A 19,082-nucleotide genomic window follows, 5' to 3' on the forward strand; every position below is an offset into this window, starting at 1 on the left:
GTCAAACTGAAAGAATGATGGCTCGTAAATTTTTCATTGAAATTCGAAAATGTTCTTACTTACATCTGATAAAGTTTGTTGTCTTGGGGCAGAGCAGATTATGATTTTAAAATTTTTCACAAATTTAAACCATATTCTTTGGATTATCTGTTAAAACAAGTTTCTACAAGATGTTCCTTGTCATACCCTGTTATACGCAATCATGTATACAAACTATGACATCCGGTGTTTTTTTTTATAGTTTTTTTTATAAACGATATCTATATGTATGCTGTGGTTTAGCTGGAGGGAGCAGTGGATACCAAAACATTCCAAGATGTAATCATACGAAACATTAATTTATTTTGTATATATTTCAGACATCCACAGCTACCTCCTTCATTACATTCCAATACAGAAACAGACGTGAAAAACAGACGACATGACCATTATCTATCAATACAAAGTGGCTACCACATCACTCGGAGGCTTTGCCAAACTATTGGCAGCCTGGAAGGGCAGTGTTTATAAACTTATGTTCAAAGAGATGTTAATTTTCGCGGGAGCGTACTTCCTGATCAGCATCACTTATAGATTAGCTTTAACACCGGATCAAAAACTGTAAGTTATCCCAAAACGCTTTCACATTCTATTTATAAGCACACCCATCCTATAATTTATAAAATAAAAATAGAATACGTTTTAAAATAGCTTACCAATACGTCCCTACCGCACAGACTCTTCTCACTATTGGCCGTATAAATATGTACCCGTTCATATATATACTGCAGATGGGATACCATTGGGTAATGTTGGAGAGTAATATCTTGATAGAAGGGGTCATTCGTTTACACCTGATAAATCTGTCCCCGAAACATGTTCTCGTAGACGTACAACGTGTTTTTGAGCATTTAAATTGCGAAAAAAATTCGTCTTTTATATCTTTAATTTGTAGTTTAACTACAACGTTTAATCTCCTTGCACCGATCACTGATGTGATTTGCTTATGGAAGATTATATTTGGATCATCTATCAGTTAGAGAAAAAAAAGTCAACAGGATGATACCCATATTATGGTCACAACGGGGACACGTTTTAAGGGGATTTATTTTGTTTAAATGTTACAGAAAACCGGTACCTACACCGGCTTTTGTCTATGAAGTAAAACTTTCAGCGGAGAGATATTGTCATAACACAAATCAAATCAACACATAAAACACGGTGTAATCGACATTATTTTTAGGAAACTAGTGTACCCTTGGGCGACTCTGATTACATTCCCGTTTTGTCAATTCATAAAATTGTCTTAAGAACACCTGTCTTAAAGATACAAGGATACATTTTTATATACTTAATATAAATAATGACAAGCGATACCGATAAAAAAAAATCCTCCAACCAAACCCCAATATGCCATATCATTCGGTGTGGAATTGGATGTAAAATCCCAGAAGAACACTAGTAGTAGAATATTGGAAGTGTTGCTTAAAAATGATAACAAAAATATTTTTTTAATATTCTTAAGTTCATAATATTTTGATTCTTGGTTATCTTCGCATCGGTGACAGATCTTAATGGAAATTATCATAGAAGTAGCATTATCTCTATGAAATAACAGCCCAGCATGCCGTTTATATAAACATAATATGACACCAAGATCTAAATCAAAATGAATCATGTTATTGCCTTCATACCTTGTTGTACTTACGTATCTTACATTCCTTCAGCTAATATACTCTTGTCTCTTGTAGCATTAATTGTTGTTTTCTTGCCCTGTAATGTCAAATATGGTTGTTTTTGGCATTATTTTTGTATTTTAATTGTTGCTTTATGTGCTCTTCATTAGAAATTGTTTGTTTTTGTTGCAATGCTTGTTGAAATAAATGCGATACCACGTTCTAAGAACGTCAACCAAGGACATCATTTAATTATTAGGATATAGATGCGAATTATAATTGAACTAATTGCCTTTTGATGATCGGGTCAAAAATGAAAAGTGGGGTAGGCCTACGACACTCTGTTTATTAACTGTTTGCGCTGAAATCTGCTTTAAGTAGCTAAGCCTCTAACTCAATACCATCCAACGTCTTCGACATTGAGAACACGAATTATTTGTCAATTTAAATCAACATTGATGTTATGATCTTACCGGGAAACGATGGGCTTCTGATATCCAATATTTAAGAAAAAATAAACATTTTACCATTGGTACACGAATCGTGCACCATAATGCGTTTCAGTGCAATTTGTAACAAAGGACGTGAAGAACATGAAAAAATAGCGGCACACCTGGCTAAATATATATGAAAAATATTTGAATTTTGCAAAATAAAAACATAGCAAGTCACAGACGGCATACAACCGTAGACACATAGAATGACTCAAACTAAATAAAGAAAAACACAGCTATGAACTTACTTTATTGCAGTGTTTCGAATTTACAGCGTTTCTGTAAAAATATTACATTATTATATGCGGTGAGACCCATTTGTGTCAATTTCTAGGTCCCAAAGGTGTGTCAAAAAAATTTTTTTTTGAGAACCACCCAGTTAGCGACCTACCTCAGTTAAACTGAGCTTAAATCATTTTGAACTTTTACCTTTCAGCCTTTTCGAAAAAATCGTAACTCATTGCAACACTTTCACAAGTTTAATACCAGTTTCTTTTGTGCTGGGTTTCTATGTATCTTTTGTTGTAAAAAGATGGTGGGAACAATTTATGAATGTTCCTTGGCCAGACAGGTAAACTCCTTTTTTTTATAAGTAACAGATGATATGTTACGAATGAATATTACTTATGGGGGGTCTGCTATAAATCATTATTATAAAGATAAACGTAAGACCCAGCGTCACGCTTGCAGACGACCAAAAAGTGAAGAAATCGGTACTAACCGTTACGTAAGAAACAAATGCCACAAAACAGAATTATCCAAGTGAATTATGTATAGGGGCAAAAGTCCTACCTGTAAATGTGTTTCGGAAAGGTTATAGAGTATACCCTGCCTAATGCAAGAAACCCAATTTGGATTCCAATTTAAAATCCAGTCATTAAAATAACCGTGAAACATTGTGATTAATTTAAATGTCCTCTACCGCTTGAGTCAAATGATATTAAAATAATCTGGGGGGAGTGGTGGGGGCAGCTTTTAGTTATTTTTGAATGTTAGGACCTGGGGTGGTTGAATGGTTTAATGTGTGAGCGTTATATATATGACCAGGTCTATCATTGAGGCAAGTGGCGTGGTTTCGAATTCAATGCCCTGCATGTACGTGACAAGGAGTAGGGTCGCCTGTCCAGCCTCGTGAGTTTTCTCCGGGTCTTCCGGTTTCCTCCCACAGCTAAAGACCCCTACGTGCAAGCGACTTATTGAAATAAAATTGAACCATATGCTAGTCCCGAAATAACACAGTTAAAGTGGACGGGCAATTCAGTGTTCCCAACACCCAGGTTCAGGTGCGTCTGCTCCCACAGAATTTATTTCTTGAAATTGCTCTTATCTATCAAAATATCACATTGCTTTTGTGGGAAACACGAGTCTTTGGTAGCTCCGCCATCCTAAAAGCTAAACAAAAAACTAGAAGCAGATGACTATTTAATTAATATGGAGACGGACAGGGCATAGGTGAAGTATACTACTAAAATAAGATTTGTGGGTTGGCAGTGAATCTCAGTCATAATATCAGATTTGAGATGACATTTAGACAGTTTAATGGCATCTTTGTTTTTTATTTTGCAGAACATTGTTTATAATGAATACCTATTTACACAGCGATGATGACAGAGCTAGAATAATGAGGAGAACAATAGCTAGATATATGTTACTTGGTCTTATTATAATATGTCGTTCTGTTAGTGTAGCTGTCATGAAAAGATTTCCTACTATGGACCATCTGATCGAGGCAGGTAAACACTAAATATGTACTGAGTCTTTAGATTTACTTTTAAAGCAGACGAATCAACCCTTTTTTATTCTAACAATATACATATAACAATGCAATATTTTCTTAGCTTCTTCTGGACACTAACGTTCAAATGTCGCACTAAATTAAACACTGCGTTCCTGACAAAGCTGGTGGAACCAGGACAAGCAATTGTCCTTTGGAAATGATGGAAACACCGCTAACCGTTAATTTCCTATTAACACATTTGACGTAGATCGCTGTATTTTAAGTCTGGGGACGACGTATTGAAAGATCATGATTGTAGTGTTTATGCTGAAGACACGTGTTTGTAGCTATCGACAACGATAGTGCCCTCCGGACCCAGATAGTGTCGAAGTCATCATCCATTTAATTCGAGATATATGGGAATCACGGTGGCTAAGTGGTAAGGCGCTGGCTCGCTAGCCTGGAGGTCGGGTGTTTGATCCTTGCATTGGACTAGAAAGTTCATCCAGATTTTCCGGCGTGGTTCCCCATTGTCAGTGATGCAGGACGGAGGGTCTGACAAGGACAGCTTTCTAGTCATTCGGACGTGCAATTAAAAGATCCCTTGACAGTTGGAATTTGATATAAGAGTAGGCCGTTGTGCCGCTGTCTGGGCAAAATTTCCCTCATAGCACATTGTATGGCGTATGCCCGTCTTCATTATCCCAGTTCGGAGCAGAACAGTAGAACGTTAAACCCCATTTCATTTCATTTCAATTCGAGATATGCGAACACATAACCACCGTCTGAATCATTATGTTGGCTTCTTAACAGTAAGCACTGGACAGTCGGGCCAGTAAGGGTCGAACGTGCGAGTCACAAAACTGTCCCAAATATTATAGTAAAGCTATAGTGCGAGACTGTTTTGCTAAGTTGTAGTATATATACTTGCCTTTAAAGTAGCTAAGTCTCTAACTCAATATCCTCCAAAGTCATACACGTTGAAAATACGAATTATTTGTCAATTCAAATCAACATTGATGTTGTGATTCTTACCTGGAAAAGATGGGCTTCTGATATCCAATATTTAAGACAGAATAAACATTTTACCATTGGTACACGAATCGTGTACCATAGTGCGTTTTAGCGTCATTTGCAACAAGTGACCAGAAAGAACGAGGCTAGACATATTCAACTGGAGAACCTGCTCAATAGACTGGATTAACCAGACGCTAGAAATTGCTATAGGGTTGAGACACAGGCCGCATTTCGCTGGACATAACTGATTTGAAATTAGAGTCAAAACGGAAACAATTGAATGTAAATCAGTTTATATACAATCAGATTACATTATTAAATGCGTTGCAGTCCATTTTGGTCAATTCCTAGGTCCCAAATATTAGCGATTTAGCTCCTTTAAGTTTATTCTCATGACTTACCTTTGACTATTTCTCTAAAAATAGTGTTTAAAAATAGAGAAGATTACTGAATGAGCTTTATATTTGTAGGTTTTGCAACCAAAGAAGAAATTGAGATGTTTGAAAATACTAAATGTAAATACAACAAATTTTGGGTACCCTTGATGTGGGCTAACAATATTTTAATTCAAGCCAGAAGGGAGAGAAAAATCGACAACGATTTTGGTCTTCGAATGATTATTGAGGTGGGTAATAACCATAAACTCTTAAAAGGTTTGAATTATTTCTCAGATCAAAGAACAAGAAAGATTAAGTATCACAATTTATATTCTGACAGGTGCTTTATTTGTAGCTTAGTCTAATCAGTCTAAATTTCATTGGGCCACTGTTCACTTTCATAAACTCTGGCCATCTCGGCCAATCGGATTTCAGATGGCCTATCTAACGTTTTTTGGCTTTTATGCAGCCTGGAAGAAGACCTACTCAATTACGACCTGGACTGCAGGGATATTACCATAGCATGGATCGAATTTTAATCTCATTTTACATGTCTTGGTCGCGGCCCTGTGCTGTGTACAGGATGTATTACCTGCCCTCGAAATAGATTGGAATCTCTTACCTTAATCATGTGAGGTCATTCTTAGGACACGGAATTCGTCGACCCGCTGAATTCGTGTTGGGCTCGATAACCAATACCATTCCCCATCCCATATAATTTTCATGTATGAATTGATAAAACAAAAGCCTATAATCGTAGCACCTTATCAATATGAAAAATTCAAGTATTAATAGGTATTCTGTTTTCGATAACGAGCTAAGATAAAAGAAACCTTAAAATCTGCATACATTTTACAGCTGTACCTTTGTTTCAGCAACTGGCGGCATTTAGAGATAGATGTTCTTTATGTTTTGTATATGATTGGATAACAATACCTTTAGTATATACACAAGTGAGTATATGATTAGATACACATTAAAAAATAAATCACCTAAACCTTTATCAATTTGAACCGTTTATCAATTCGGTGCATTAATGGTATTGTTAGATTGGATTTATTTTATTGTACAATGAAATTAACCATCCATAGCCTAAATAAAATCCGATGTTAAAAGGATGTCAGTCTCTTTATAATTATAAAGTTGGAATTATTGTATCTTCTAGAAACGGATGTCCTGTCTTGAAAATTGGCGGGAGTGGGTGGGGCCTGTGGGGATATTATGCTGAAGGGTCCATTTCTAGTTTGGTGGGTGTTAATAATAACCAGTTCTAACGTATTTTTTAAAAAAATAATTCTAATTGTATGAACTGTTAATAGATTTCTTTAATGAATATCAGATGGTCTGTTTCAGGTTGCTACTCTGTCTGTTTATATGTTTTTCGCTACCTGTTTATTAGGACGACAGTATCTAGATACTAGTAAAAAATATCCTGGTTATGATATTGATTTCTACTTTCCATTATTTACCTTATTACAGTTCTTCTTTTACATGGGTTGGTTAAAGGTACGTACCAGTTATTATAGGCACGTAACTGCAAACCAGTTGTTCTGAGACGGGACTTACAGAATCATTGTTGTTCTATAAATGGAACTGGATTTTTTAGCAAAGTTACCTAGGAAATGCCGCCTATAAGGTGTACACAATAATGGCACCGTAAATCCAACTATGGTGGCACCATAAATTTACTCCAATTTGTCTATTGTTGCAATTATCCATGATAGATAAAGAGCCTTGCTTAGCTCTAGTAGTCGAGTCCATTCACCTATATTTAGTTGACTGTGATCGGCGCCAGTTGTGTGAATAGTAATTGGCTGTTCCGATAATGACTTAAGGAAAATGGTATCTGTATCCACCAGTTAACAAATGGTTCTGTAGACATACGTGTCCTTCGATCACAAAATGAAAGCCATTTTTTCTCAACTAAGATTCGCTGCACGGGATAATTTCAGCTAGGACGACCGATATAGACTTAGTTTTAAAACTGCTCAATCTCTGTTAAATTTTGCATATTATATCGGCATTGAATCAAAATAAATATTGGTAGTTTCTCATTCTTTGACAATAGAACTTGATTATCTTCCAGGTTGCTGAACAACTAATCAACCCTTTTGGTGAAGACGATGATGATTTTGATATCAACTGGCTAATAGATAGGCACACGGAGGTATATTTGACTTTTTAATAATGGTTGGCCTACGATCATCTCTTATTTTGAATTCCAGCTGTCAAGAGTTCTTTAACGTGCACACCAGTGTTTATTTGGGACTTCGTTTTTTCGTCCCATCCGAACGACTGAACTATGTCCTTGCAAGGCTCTTCACTCTGCAACACTGCTAAGGGTAATAACGCTGGAAAATTACAGGGAAACTTTCTCGGCCAACCCCGGGATCGAACCCCCTACCCCCTAGATCTGAGCCGCCGGGGCTTAGGATTAGCCCTATGAAATACAAGTCGAAAATCTTACGATCTCGGCGAATGTTAAAATGACATGTTTACTTTTATCATAATAATAGTGGTTTGTCTTAGCTATGTAATAGTTAGTGCAGTAGGATCGCCCAACACACAAACCCCCTAAAAAGACAAATTCGCAGAGAAGACACACATACATTACGTCATGGAATAAACAAGGTATCAAATCAAATGACTGGGTCCTGGGGATCATCCATTACCGTCTACTGTACTACCCTCTATACAGTCCCGGGACTGTTGTGATACAGGTTTCGCTCAGAAAGAAATCAAAATAACAATGACGGAGATAATCCACGAAATGATCTTTCTTACATATAGGTTAATTAGAATTTGATATGGGAGTGTATACACATTTTATCAATATAATCCATTGTCATGTTTGTAGGTGGCGTTTTCTCTAGTAGATCAATGTTATGGTAAATATCCTAAGTTAGTTCAAGATAAATTCTGGAATGATGAAGTCGTGCCAGATTTACCATATACAGAGGCTTCCAAGAATTCCAAGAAACCAAATTACCTAGGATCTACATATAATTTATCGTAAGAATAACTTTTAAAAAGAATTTTTTTAATAAAGTTAGTGCCGCCAAACTCCTCAGCTCACAGATCCACACAATTTACATCCAAATTTAGTTGCATCTCCTCATCTGGTGAAAATGATTACTAAAAACGAAAGAAAATTTTTGTTCGTTAAGAGGTTGTAACCTAGTATTGATGATACAATAGTAGAAAGGGTGTTTAATTTCTTGAATTTAACATATAAATCAATATATCGTTTGTGAATTTCATAAAACAACTTTATTAATATATCATTGGAAAATGTCTCCCCAAAAGCTTATGGAGTCTATATATTCGAGTCTTATAGTTAATTAATTTTTTTTTACAGTAAACCCTCCCCGGACGATCAGCGTTTATTTGTTCCTCATCCCAATGTAAACGGCTTTGGTGTGAGAAACAGGAATAAGGACTCCCTTACCAGTAATATAGGAGATTCAGTCATAAGTTTATTTACTGGAAGAGGAAATGTCCCGTATGTATATTTAGTATTTACAAACGCCTTAGCATTATTAAGTATTTTCATTGTCTTAAATACACACCTTACTTGTAAATCCATCAAATAATAGTCGCAAAAAGCGTTTACGAAACGGTCGTATGCGCGGGTTTAATGATTTATTGAACTATATATATATATTTGGCACATATCTCAGATCTATTGTTATATTTTACGACGTGTTTATAAACCTTTAACAGTAAATCTTATCGTTGGGGTATAAAATGAAATGAAATGAAATGGGGTTTAACGTCCAACTGGTCTGCTCCGAACTGGGCTAATGAAGACGGACATACGCCATACAGTATTTCTTTTTGGGGGCTTAATTTCTTCAGTCTTTCTTTTCCCAGCATAACCACAGTCTCGTGCTTTATCTTACACTTAATACATAAATCTCTTGTTATTCTTTACTGTAAAATACCTTTGAATCTGATTTTAGGAAACAATACTATGATTCCAGAGAAACTCTATGTTCTGTTGCTGGTAGCGAGAAAATGTTTAATAATTTACATTCTAATGGCGGTCCTGGTTATACACAGCTACCGTCCATTGTCATCAGCGAGCCACGACTGCGTAGAGCGTCTGCAGATCTTCCTATAAACACAGAGGAACTAAATGAGTTAAGGCGAGAAAGGGCTAGTACAGATTGTGACGAAAGAGGTATGTTGAAGTCAGAAAGAGAAAGAAAGTTCAGTACACCATTTAACTTCCCTTTCTTTAGTCGTGAAGAAAAGAAAACTGAAGACACACTTCTGCCAAAACCACCTTCAAGGTATGCTTATCTTTGCCACTGGCCTATCTTCCTTCAACACCTCCAACATTTGAAATTTGCCGATGTACTTTGCATACCTCACATTTTATGCATTGTTGACGCCACTATGTGTCCGTACGTCTATATGTGCATCCACAGTCGTAGTTTTTGAGACAAAAAAAATATTGACCCAGTAACCGAAACCTTGGTAGCCTAAGCGACCTACGTAAAACTACCACTACCAGATCACAATAATTGTCATTGTGGAAGGGGTGGATTTAATAATGATTGCCATTTGGAGAAAAAAAAAGGTTGGGTTTATTAAAACTTGCTCAGTTGAATTTCTGTGTATAAGAAGTCCCACAACGAATCTATAGACTAGCCTGCATAGTTTTGTTCCTTGCTTGTTTTCGGAAAATGGGTGGCGGTGGGGTTATCCACCGTGTTATCAACTCGAAATACGTAAACTGAACAAAAATTGTCCAAAATAGTTATTTTTTAAAACAATGGACACAGTCGTTTTATAAAGATACCCAGATTCCGTTTCCATTTTAGCCTTTTATATAAATCTGGAAACACTAAAAAATGGCAGGGTCTAATAATAATTGTTGTAATGAAGGGATAGATGGAGAAAACATTATCTCATGCAAGTCTCACTATCCCGCATTTGTGTCAACTTCAAGGAAAGACAACCCCGTTTGACAGAATGAGAGAAAAATGACTAATAACGACGTCATAATGGAATCTGTGACGTCAGGCCATAACAACGTCACGGCCTAGCTACAAAATCCTAGGAGATATATGAAGTCAAGGAGATTTTAGCCATATTGGTGAACCTTTTTGATATTGTCTAAGAATTTCAACAAGTTAAAGATGATTGTGTCATCTGCGGTTCAAGCGTTTGATCACAATGTTAGTAGACCTGATGATAGCAACAGCATCGTCAACATCGTTCATGATCATCTGAATCATCGATCTGATTCCCAGAATGAGACTGAGACTAGTGAAAGTCAGACGAATAATTTTGCAACTGGAAGTAGGCCTAGGCCTAGTGGAAGACGATCATCATTCTTTTACAAAGTTTTTTCATCTGCTCTTGAGGTAAGTTCATCACTTCATACACCCAAAAATTTGTAGCCTACTGCTGTTAGCAATTTTTATAACAATAACACCGTGTAAAGTTGACTATGCGTATGACACTGAAGTGAATCTAGCTGGTCAACATAAAATCTTAGCCCTGCCCCTAGCAGTGCCACTGCTACTGTACTGACTGTAGCACTTTTGTTATTCCCTGTAAGATCGAGGCTACGGCCGTAGATTTTTGGTAAAGACCCGATTACGAAAAATAAAATAAAAGTGCGGCGTAGCCGTATTTCTTTTATGGTAATGTAATAGACCTACTAATAATAATATTAATAATAATAATGTTTTTTATTTATTTATTGCAGCTTTGTAAGCAGGAATTGCGGCTATTGTCATTGAACACTCAAAGAGTTTCACTGAAAATAGTTGGTCGTGATTTGCAAAGGTAAAATAGTAGTTTCTAAAATTGAAATTAACAACTCACAAGCCGTGACAAGGTCAAGGATAAATAAGATATCTTGTACAGGGATACTAATACCTTAATTAAGAGAGAGAAAGAGGGGGGGGGGGATTTTGTACAGATAATAATCAAGGGGGAGTTTTATGTTTTTATGTTCTTTAGTCATGGTATAATTATTTTAAATTTAATCCGGTAGAAATTCGGTCATCATTTTAGATGTAACATTGGATGTAGGCCCTATCAATAAAGCAAGATTTAAAATTGATAATAACTATTTAACGTATAGTTCAAATCAGAAGTTCACGAAAGAACTAGTAACTCAAACTGGTTTTTTTATCTTCCAGAAGTATCGTTGGTGGGTATGCTTTCACTGAAGAAGAATCATGGAAACAAGGGAATGGCGAAACTAATACCTTTAAACCTGTTTGGTTAAAAGGATGTGATCCCCAGCAAAAATTTTGCCTAATTCCTTTGAAAACTCACAAACCTACCAGTACCACAACATCCACACAGACCAGTGCTCAAGCTACTATCAATGATCTGGAAATACTGCTCTCAAAACTCGTCAATAACGACGACATTAAAATAGAAGTTCTGGTTACAAAGAAAAATGGAGATAAGTCAAAGATTAATATCAAGACGCTACTTGGAAATATTGGCGAGCACAAAGAAATCATTTATGGTTTGTCTCCACCATCCATGTCAACTCAAACTGTTGATCCAGTTAAACATCGAGATATTAGCTGTCAAACTGTTGATCTTGATCTAGTTAAACATCAAGATATTAGCAGTCAGACTGTTGATCTAGTTAAACATCAAGATATTAGCAGTCAGACTGTTGATCTAGTTAAACATCGGGGTATTAGCTGTCAAACTGAAAGTCGAAAAACTACTGCGGGGTGCCAAACTGCTACACCAGACAGCACAGATGCGTCAGCACAAGCCGCACCACTATCTAACAGTGTATCTGTTCAAGCTGTATCGGTATGCATCGAAGCCGTTGTTCAATCTGTACCGACGATTATTGCCCCTGCGACAGAGCATGCAGTCGTGTCTAAAACATCTCAAGTTCAAACAACACAGGTTCCAGATCCGACTGTTACCAACGATTTGTACATCCAAGGCGAACCTGGTCTTAAAGAAACTTATGCTAAAACATCAAAAGGTTCTGCTGCATCGACCATCAGCAACGTAGATACAGTGCAATGCAGCCATTTAAACTTACAAATATTACCAGATAGGGGGGCTTCTTCCGCAAACACGGCTGTAAGAGGTCGAACAAAACGGATCACCAATGCGGCTGCTGGTGAAGCACCGTCATTTTCTGGGGTCATGGATTTCAAAAGTGTCGTTAGGCGCAATTTATTGCAGTTTGAAAATCATTCGGCTAAGCTTATACTTCCTGGAAAAGCTCACGGCATACCAAAGAGGATACAATACAGCTGCCCAGTACCGATGATGGGTGTAGCTTTTCTAAACAAAACACGTAAACCAAGATTAGAGTTTATACTGGGAGATGAACCAACAGTTCAGCTAACTAGTTCAGCTGCTTTGCTGGATCCAACGTATTTTATTAAGAATGCAGAAAGTTGCCACCAAGAGGAAGATGGCGTCGTACAAGAAAGTCTTTTGAACGGCAGCGTGAAAGAAATGTTTGACATCGCCAGTCTGGTATACATTGACACCATAGGCGATTTCTGCATGAACCACAGTGTTATGATGGACATGTTCGGATATGATCCCAGAGATTCGCCCTTCTTACCATCAGGATATGAAGCTTCAAATGATCTACCCAAAGACCTGGAATCCGTTTCTGTGCCCTCCATTCGATCAAGGGACATTGTGTTTTTCAAGAACGAGGACGAATCGTTTAAAGAAATCGGACGAGGTAGCTATGGTGTGGTATATCTTGGACGCTTGCTCAAAACATCAAAGAAGGTAGTGGTAAAAGATTTCTTTAATGAAACATTATGTTGGGAATTTGTTGAACATGAAGCCCAGATTGTAGCCCTGCTGCAAGGACAAGACATAACCCCAACATTCCATGGACTCCTAACATCTACAATTAACGAGAATGACTATTCGCTGGTGCAGGACTTTTTCGGATCGGGCAGCATCGAAGCCATCTTGAAACACCATGGTGATTTGTCAGCTGCATCATGGATAACAATTTGCATAAATACCAGCAAAACGCTATTGAAAATCCACAGATGCCATGTTCTCCATAACGATGTAAAAGCTGACAACATCCTGGTGGATCTCGATGGTTTCGATGTTCGTTTCATTGATTTCGGGATGTCCACATTTAGGAAAGGCTTAGAGTTTACTGCCAGCCCCGACTACATGTCTCGGTACCAATTCTTGGCTCCCGAAGTCCGTGAAAACTGCCACTCGACTCCTCAGGCGGACGTCTTCAGCTTGGGTTTTTTATTTGGTCAAATTATGACCCAGGCTAAAGTCGTCCAATTAAGGCCCCTCTGGAAAGCCTGCACCCGCGTCCGAGCTCTGTCCAGACCAAGATTACCAGACATCATAGCTACTTTGGAAGAACTATCTATCAAATTTGCAGCCTAAATTATATTTAAGATATTTAAGTTAAAATATTTGTAAATTTATGTGTTTTAACATTGTCACTAAACCTTTAAATGCAGAAATGAAAATCCAAATTTTGGAGTAAAACAAACCAGTTCTACTAAGGGTTGAAATTGTCCTGATCGTTACTATACGTAAAGAAAAGTATTATTTCTATCTTTCTAAACTGCTGATGTGAAACATATATTATAAACTTGTGCTTTGTATTTATAAATATGTATATTGTATTAGCTGTGGATTAACCAAATAGTATGGTCTATACATTTTGTTTTGGATAATGGCTATCAGGTTGATGGTAATTAGAACAAACACTACTGTATTGTATACTTGTATCGAAAGTTAGGTCAGGAACTATAAACCATTTTAATCTATACTTACATGAATCTAGATAGTTTTTATCCGGTATTGTTAACTAAGCTTATATAATTTTCTATCATTTAAGTAATGTTAGCAGATATAGATATATACTAAGTCAGCTGCGGTAAAAAAAAAATGTTTCTTCACTTTGTCATGTCAAACACCGATGCACACATGGTAGATAATACCAACAGGACCGGCTTTGAGCCAAAAAGATCAACTGCTTGCAGGGCTTTTAAAATAGTTTTGTCAAATAAAACTACCCTCGAACGTATAATAAAGTCACCATTTTTGGTCATTTGTGATAAATCGTTTTACTAAAACAGACCATGGCTGTTTTTCTCCGCAGTCCCATAGGCCAACATCTTCATAAATGATCCCGCAATATATTTCGCCAGTATGAATAAATTATCGGAGTAATTTTGGCTGTGTAGTATTTGACCATTTTGAACAATTCAAGCAAGATTATAAGTCATTTTTGTTTTACTCAACCTTTAAAGATACCTTATGGGAGATTAGATAAAGAGCTGTCAGTTCTTACTATAATAGTTAGAATCTAGATAATGTAAAGGGAATTTGCTGAAAATTTCAGTCAAATTGGTCCACTCTGAACCGAGATTTTAGCGATTGAATTTTCGACCTAGCCTCGATCATCATTACTAAAGTCAGTATGATAAAAAAACATAGTTTCGATTATCCATTTCATGATTAAATTATGAATGGAAGTCGAACAGCAAATCAGAACCTAATCCAATAAACATTGCAGGCTAGCGATGCCATCGAGAGTTGATTATGGTCTGGATAAGTTAATTAATGTCTAATTAATAATTTAGATGACATTTCAGACCTAAAGAAAGACCTACAAATAGGCAGATTTAGCTCTTGCATAATGTATGTTTAAATATGTCAGTAGTGACACTGTTAGAAAAATCAACATTTGACTGATATATTAAAAATTTTATTAAATTGACACCCATGCATGTTGGTAAAAATGAATATCAATCTATGGTAACTATAAAATTATATTAAATTGTTACCCATACTTGTTGGTGAAAATCTATCATGTGGTAACTATAAAATTAGATCAAATTGTTACCCATACTTGTTGGTAAAAATGAATATGTATTCTATTGTACCTAGAAAATTATATTAAATATGACCCATACGTGTTGATAAAAATGAATATGTATTCTATGGTAACTATAAAAAAATACATTAAATATCTCTCATACCTGTTGGAAATATGTTTTCATAGGAACTAGAAAATTAAGATTAATATTCACTAGAACTAGAAACTTATAAACATTGTATTTATATGTATATACTTGTACGTTATATAATATTGTCTTTCTGTAAGAATATTTTGTTTTAAAACATGATATAAAGAAAGCATAAAAAAGGTTGTTTTATATAATTTTATTTATATATAGTATGAGAGCTAAATGTGATAGTACTGTGTATAGTTCGTCTTTTTACAAGACTTTTATTTCTATTTTGATATCACTTAGTATATACATTGTATTATAAAAATACTAGTATTTATTATTCACAGAATAATTTTGATTATATACATTATTGGTTTCTAGTATCACTAAATACAATATTGATTAATTAAAATAATCAACAATGAAAATGGTGGCTTCTTTTGTTTATTTGGAACTGGGAACATATTGGGAAAAGGTCTGACCATCTCTCTGCGAATCGTCTCTGTTCTGTGTAGGAAAAGACCTAACATAAACATAAACCCGACGAACGAAAGGGGTGTACGCCTCCACCATATACAGAGCCAAAAAATAACACCACCGGGTCCGATAAAACAGGAACCCTGAGAAAAGCAGAAGACAACGAATAAGTCCCTATCTAAAATTGACGGGATAGGTTAATATTCACAGAAAAAATCCCGATAAAAGTTTATCCATTTGCAACTGAATTATTCATACAAACACAATGTCTTCTTAGACCCCAATGTGGACAATGAATGACAAGTAACCCAAATCCTCTAATACATACAATGGATTATTTGGTCAAATGATGTAGAACTTATAATCAATATGTTTGGCCCGGCTTGCCTACAGTTTTAGAGGTGTTTCTTTTCAGATTTTCTGTTGAACCTGTTGTGAATGATCCAGAACAAGATTTCATAGCTCCTCGTACAAGACGTACAGGACAAATAATGTGCCAGCTAGATAAACATATGAAGCATAATAATGTTTCACGACCACCAGTATTATCAGCAATAGAAGAGGGTGGAACAGTGAACAGTATAAGGCAGTTATTACACAGATCAGATAGCGATACATCTGACCCCTTTAACGATTCCTCACCAAGGTAAGGTTTTTTTTCTCGCTTCCCATTAAGCCCGTAGCCACGGGGTGGTTAAGCCCCCCCCCCCCCAAAAAAAAATCAAATGAGCCCCCCTCCCCACCCCAAATATTTCGCCGGCAATAATGATTTTTTAGGAGTGTTCAAATTGGTAGGCGACCCATTGGCTCGTAGCATGGTCCACCGAGTTCTGCCAGTCATCATCACCTCCTGATCCCCTTGTCTTGATACCATACGTGCGTTGTACATAACTACTGTGAGACGTGTTGGTCTACTGTCACTGAACGCGTGTACTCGCTCATAACACTCTTGATAGTACCAGAGGCTGCATAATTTATCGCCATTTTCCTGGGACCTGCCCTTTTATACCCGGGTTACGGGTTTAAAAAAGGCCCTGGTTTATTTGTTCGCCTACAAGGCGCCGGTTCAAATGTTTGCATTTGCCTACACCCGATGTAGGGTGCCTACGGGCGCCTAAAGATGATATCGGTGGAATGAGTCGAAGAACGAAATTTCAGAAAATTCAGCCATAAAACCCTGCCTGAGGCACTTCAATTTGAGGCCCAGGAATGCACTCAGATGCAAGGAGAGAGCACCAAATTTTCAAAATTTCGCCACCTCCTCAGCCCCTTCAAAAAATTCCATAGCCCCACCAAATTTTACGAGCCGGCTACGGGTCCGCTTCCCATATCGATGATTAGTGGAGGACCTTAGACGTTCATGTATATGAAGTAGAGGGTAGTGGGCCCTGTCTTAATATGCGGCATTGGTTTGTCATGTTAGCATGATGTCTTCCTCATGCAGGGTCGTCAAATAAGCGTTAGCTATTCATGTGAGGAGCCAGCGTATGGCTAAGAAAGCGCTGACTCACTAGCCTTGAGACCTGGGTTCGATACCGGTGTTGGCTGAGGAAGTTCCTCGGGATTTTTGGGCATGGTTTCTCCTTTTGAGAGTGTTGCGTGACGGAGTGCCTGGCAAGGAAAGGCGTCATGTCGTTCTGATGGGATGAAAACCCGAGGTCCCATGTACACACTGACATACACATAAGGCAACCACTTACGTGGAATTCAATATAAACGTAGGCCACGTCACCGCTGTCCGGGAAAATGTTTGCTTGATAGCACACTGGCACTACATTATCACTCATTCGGGCGGATTTGCTCGTCTAATACCGATTTTCAGTTTGAAACACGTGTTTAGCGTTCATAACTCTTACCGTGTCAATTGATCGAGATTTATTTAATAACTATGTTATTGTCAAACTGTAAGTGAAAGAATGTCTATTCCTGTCCCAGTTTCTAATTATCCGTTTATTATTTCTTACAGATCTTCCAGCACACATTCTCTAGAGGTGAACAGCGAATCTGAAGAACATCCACATAATCAACTTATTCCTGAAATTATTATAGAGGAATACTGATCACAGAGTATACATAATGCTACAATACCTATTTATAAGTGACCGGGTCACTTAGAATATATGCTAGTGATTAATTTCAAAGAGAGGAACCATGTTTATCATATGTGGACATTAGATAATCGCGTACGATAATAATAAAGGAACATTGAAGCTTGATCTCTCTATGGACTATTTATGTGTGATTTTACTGTGGTGTTTATAATAAACTGGTATTGGTGTTTATAATAAACTGGTATTGGTGTTTCTTTGTATAAAATGTGTATAGTATAAAGTGTTCATGAAATTGTATATAAAGACAATATAGGGGATTGTATGTACTGGTAACCCCCAACATGAAATTGAATACACTTACATAATATAGTCTGTTACCTGTTCAAGCTACCATTGTACAAATCGTTGTTGTTTTAATGCGGATACCATAGTTTTAGTGAAGATTTTGGAACACATATTTTGTAGCTATGATTTTTTAAAGAGTGCAATAATAAGTGAATAGTAAATACAGTTATTTTCTGGGAGAACTAAGTACAAGCCTTCAAATTAAAACAATACCTATTTGATACTCAAGGAAAACCGCAACCAATTTCTTTTTTGTATTTTGCCTTATGCTTATAGATACATTATGTAAGATTTAGATAAAGAGCTAGCCATTTATATAATAATTCGAAAATAGATAGTGCAAAATTACTCTATTGTGAACGAAGATATTAGCCTTTGAAAGTTTGACAAGATGTATTTATTAATTGCAACCACCCTACTAATTTTTCGAAGTTATGCCTCGGTCTCTATTTTTAAATTAAATCAAAACATGGCTGAATCGTTCGAGAGTTGATTATGGTCTTGGCATGTTAATAAATGTCTAATTAATAGTTTATATAACATTTCAGGCATAAAGAAAGACCTGCAATAGGCAGATTTAGCTCTTGCATAATGTATGTTTAACATAATAGTTTGGTCAATAGCTTTACAGTCAGTATTCAATGCTAGGGTGGATAATTTTGCATGGAGAAATGGGTTTCCACAGTCTACAATTCATCAAATTCCGACTGTCAAGGTTTCTTTTCGTTGCAAAATGTAAACATGGGTGTTTTTCTTGTCCCAACGAAATTCATTGTATAGGTAACTTCTATTCCTCGAATTACGGCTGCCAAGGTTTCTTTTAATTGCAAAATGTGTACATGGGCCTCTATCCGCAGGCTTTCTGTTAGCCAAAAATTCTATAGAAATGTAAGGTGTGACATCTACATGTGTTATATATGTTCAGTTTATCCATAGTTCTCGGCCAGGATAATTTGAGTTATGGACAAACTAAAAAAC

The 19,082-nt window shown here is 36.6% G+C and overlaps 1 protein-coding gene across 1 annotated transcript; it reads left to right on the forward strand.

Annotated features, from left to right (window-relative positions):
* The first annotated feature begins 363 nt into the window (after positions 1-363).
* LOC126829537 (bestrophin-4) lies at positions 364-19,078 on the forward strand. Its single transcript, XM_050559482.1, has 12 exons — positions 364-600; positions 2,586-2,720; positions 3,716-3,882; positions 5,354-5,508; positions 6,136-6,213; positions 6,614-6,766; positions 7,347-7,427; positions 8,118-8,272; positions 8,619-8,762; positions 9,223-9,555; positions 16,124-16,354; positions 17,675-19,078. Exons 1-12 carry the CDS (start codon positions 422-424, stop codon positions 17,766-17,768), a joined length of 1,905 nt encoding a protein of 634 aa, XP_050415439.1. The 5' UTR covers positions 364-421; the 3' UTR covers positions 17,769-19,078.
* Positions 19,079-19,082: the final 4 nt, after the last annotated feature.

This window comes from Patella vulgata, chromosome 8, assembly GCF_932274485.2.
Source record: "Patella vulgata chromosome 8, xgPatVulg1.2, whole genome shotgun sequence".
Classification (NCBI taxonomy): Eukaryota; Metazoa; Mollusca; class Gastropoda; family Patellidae; genus Patella; species Patella vulgata.